Here is a 3,595-nt window from a genome sequence, read left to right as displayed (position 1 = left end):
CGTGGCGCCGGCACGCGCCGTGGCCGAGTGCGCTTTGGTGCCGGCGCCGCTGCCCAGCCGCGCCGTCGACGATCTTCTCAGCGGGGACGCGCCCCCGATGCTCAMGCCCGGCAGCASTTGTGCCCCAGCAGAGCCGCCTGCGGATCTCGATGCCGTGCAGGTCTGTATGATCACCATCCTCTTTTCTTTCTTAACCATCGTTCGTTGATTTATATTTTTATTAATCCTTAGCAACCACTGTTGTTTCTTCACGATTATATGTGAATATTAAATACGAAAGTGGTGTTCCCATTGAGGTGAATGTAGGAATGAAYGAATCTCAACACTATTTATTTCGGAATCGATAGTGCATTCCGTAGTGCCCTTCGATGAARTCGAGAATACACCAGAAAGCTCATCTTGGATTCTTGTCGTTTAGAAATTAGTAACATAAACGCCTGTTGTCACAAAGAATCACCTGAGTATTTGAGCAATCAATCATTACCATGAGATATTGAATAACTGGAACTAGATGTGGTACTGCTTTTCCGTCCTCMAAGGTGCAGTGCACTGTACATCTGTAAGCATCTCAATCGTTTCTTAATTTCACAGTATTCCTTCTTAGCTTACCATTTGTCTGCTGCAATGGAAACAATGTATTGCCTATGAAAGGAAGAGGCAGTATTTTTCTCTTTTKATCTGAGAGCGGAGGATTCCAAGGTACGTTTCCAACCATCAGAAATGGGAAGTATGGACTCAGTTGAAACGTTCTGGACTTTGTATTTGCTCCATACGTTATCGTATATCTTAGTAACTGCAAACGTAGTTCCTCCTTGTATGTAATGAGATCTACTGATTCTGCCCTTGCAGACTGCGAAACTGTAGTGCACCTTCTGTGCTGATGATCTTCTTTCTTCTCTGCATAAAGAAGTACCTGMACCTSATGGATAGAATYGAATATGAAATAGATGTTTTGTATCGTTTCAGTTATGAGTATCCAAGAGAAACTTGAGTGTCTGTCGGTGGATAAAGCTGTGTCTGCGATCGTGATCGGTGTCTATTTCTTTATACAGAAACAAACCACTGTTGCCATCCGATCTTACACTTCTAGTGCAGAAAGACTGTAATTGGCGTGGGTAGGGAGACGTTATTTCTATGTGGACATCATTTCTCTGCGTCGTCTTTGTGTCTTTTATGGTGCAATTGAAAGGGCTCGTGATTCATTGCTGGAAGTGACAATAACAGCGCTGCATCAGGAAACGYGCGAATTGGTTTCTCTCAGCCCCATATCACATATTTCTGCAGCTTCCTGTAAAAGATGGAAGTTTGTGTCTGGATAAAGATGGAAGTGTGAAAGGAATGTTATAGAATATCGTAAAGSGAAAAYGTGACAGTGTAGASGGAGAYTAGCACTCACTCCGAAAACCCGAGAGTCTGATAAGAATGTGAAAAGGAAGGCATAACAATATGATGGTTRTTAATATTCCCCAGTTATATGCGTATCTCATTCTATTGTTCAAATGGAGTGTTTATTTACTTACTTTCTCCTCAGACTCTCTTGTTCATGCTGTGCTTACTTGTATTCGATAATGTGCCCTGCTCTTTTTGGTGGCTTTACCAAGGAGACTAAGTCATTTCCCTTCTCTCTGGGGACAGCAGCTGGTCAGAGCCGCTGGGTAGCAAATTCAGTAGAATTGCAGAAGGCGCTATAAGGGTCTAAAAAGTAAAGTAAAAATGATTTTATTTACTTATTACTATATAGTATTTATAATTATTATTATTACATTAGTTTAATGTAGTGTAATATAATAGACATCCACACAGGTTTTGCTTCCTAGACTAGYGTGATAAACGACTCACATATCTCTCCTGCAGTGCTGCAATAGCCTTTGTACTGACAGTGGATACTACTGTACCATTAGGTGAACATTCAGAAACACGAGTAATGTCAGAAACAGGAACGGTTTTTGTCATATCCTACTAAGAATTCTCGGAATTCTCCTGCACAGTCGAGCAGGAGGAATGACGGACAGACCTATGGTCAGCTGGACATATGGACAYATCGAGGCTTTGGTTGTGTAGTACGCAATTAGTCAAAAATTTGTGGCATGACAGAAAAAAAAACATGAAAAAACAACCCGCTTTCTCTTGGATGCTTCTTGCAAGCGAGAGAAAGTCTTTAATGAATAGAGTATTAATATTAAAAAATAAAAAGAGAGAGAGAGGGGGGGAAATGCACAGTGCTTGCGTTTCCTGAGCCAGTCTGATACACAGCTCCCACATCTCTCTTGCAATGTTGCAATGCTGCARTTTTCGGGCGAGACTGCGGGCGCCGCTGTTGACCAGGCGGGAGCGGAGCGCGGCGAGACGGAGCCGCCCCGCCCGCCGTGTCACGGCTCGCGGNCTGCGGGCGCCGCTGTTGACCAGGCGGGAGCGGAGCGCGGCGAGACGGAGCCGCCCCGCCCGCCGTGTCACGGCTCGCGGAGAGATCCGTSCYGAGCTTAAGGTGGCAGAAAACAGCCTCCCGGCARGAGTCGGCAGCGCTGAGTTCKCGGCCGAGCGCGGGCCGTGGGAGACGGGGGAGGTGGAGAAGCGGAGCGGGGCATCCTCCTCGACCAGACAATGAGCCGGTCGCCAGGACGAGCGCTGCTGTGCTGCGCCTTGGTGGCGGCGTGGGAGCTTGTGTACGGGCAGCTGCGCTACTCGGTGCCTGAGGAGATGCCGAAGGGCTCCTTCGTGGGCGACGTGGCCAAGGACCTGGGGCTGGAGCTCTCGGCGCTCCGCGACCGCGGCGCCCATGTCGTTTCCGAAGGTAGGAGACAGTATTTTTCTTTTAACGAGAAGACCGGTCATTTAGTGACGGCAGAACGCATAGACAGGGAGCAGATCTGTCGGGTAATTGAAAAATGCATACTGCGCTGTGAGGTGTTACTCGAAGACGAAATGAAGGTTTATGCAATCGAAGTGGTAGTGAGAGACATTAACGACAACTCGCCCGTTTTCAAGGAAGTACAGATAGAGGAAAAAATAAGCGAGACAACAGCCCTGGGGTCGCGTTTTCCCCTAGCTGAAGCTCATGATGCAGACAGTGGAAATAATTCCCTACAGCGCTACGAGTTGAGCGGCAACGAACACTTCTCCCTAGCCATCGAGACGACACTCGACGGGGAGAAACATCCCGAGCTGCTTTTGGCGAAGGCGCTGGACAGAGAGGAAGCCGCTTATCACGAACTGGTGCTGACGGCGGTGGACGGCGGCGATCCACCACGGACGGGAACAGTGCGGATCCGCGTGGTCGTGTTGGACGCGAACGACAACGCGCCCGTGTTCAGYCAGGAGGTGTACACGGTGCGTGTGAGGGAAGACGTTCCCGTGGGCTCCGTGCTGCTCACCCTCAGTGCCACCGATGCCGACGACGGCACGAACAAAGAGGTGAAATACTCATTGAAGAAAAGCACGGACATTGTATCTCAGATATTCCACCTGAACGCAGAAAGCGGAGGGATCACGCTGGTAAAGAGCCTGGACTTCGAGGAAGGTGACTCATACGATCTACAGGTGCAAGCGAAGGACGGTGGGGGTCTTTCAGACACGGCGAAAGTCTCGATAACAGTGA

General features: G+C 48.6%; 1 protein-coding gene across 1 annotated transcript in view; it reads left to right on the top strand.

Annotated features, from left to right (window-relative positions):
- The window catches only part of LOC112955421 (protocadherin gamma-B4-like), a 17,991-nt gene that overhangs the window by 2,312 nt on the left and 12,084 nt on the right, over positions 1–3,595 (top strand). The window contains exon 2 of the mRNA XM_026048723.1: positions 2,599–3,591. Within this exon, the coding sequence (XP_025904508.1) occupies positions 2,599–3,591 (993 nt within the window). The remainder of the gene's footprint in view (positions 1–2,598; positions 3,592–3,595) is intronic.

Source organism: Nothoprocta perdicaria, unplaced genomic scaffold, assembly GCF_003342845.1.
Source record: "Nothoprocta perdicaria isolate Ctin4 unplaced genomic scaffold, notPer1 scaffold_564, whole genome shotgun sequence".
Taxonomy (NCBI): domain Eukaryota; kingdom Metazoa; phylum Chordata; class Aves; order Tinamiformes; family Tinamidae; genus Nothoprocta; species Nothoprocta perdicaria.
Note: the sequence above shows the minus strand (reverse complement) of the source record. Positions and strands in the feature narration are given on the sequence as shown.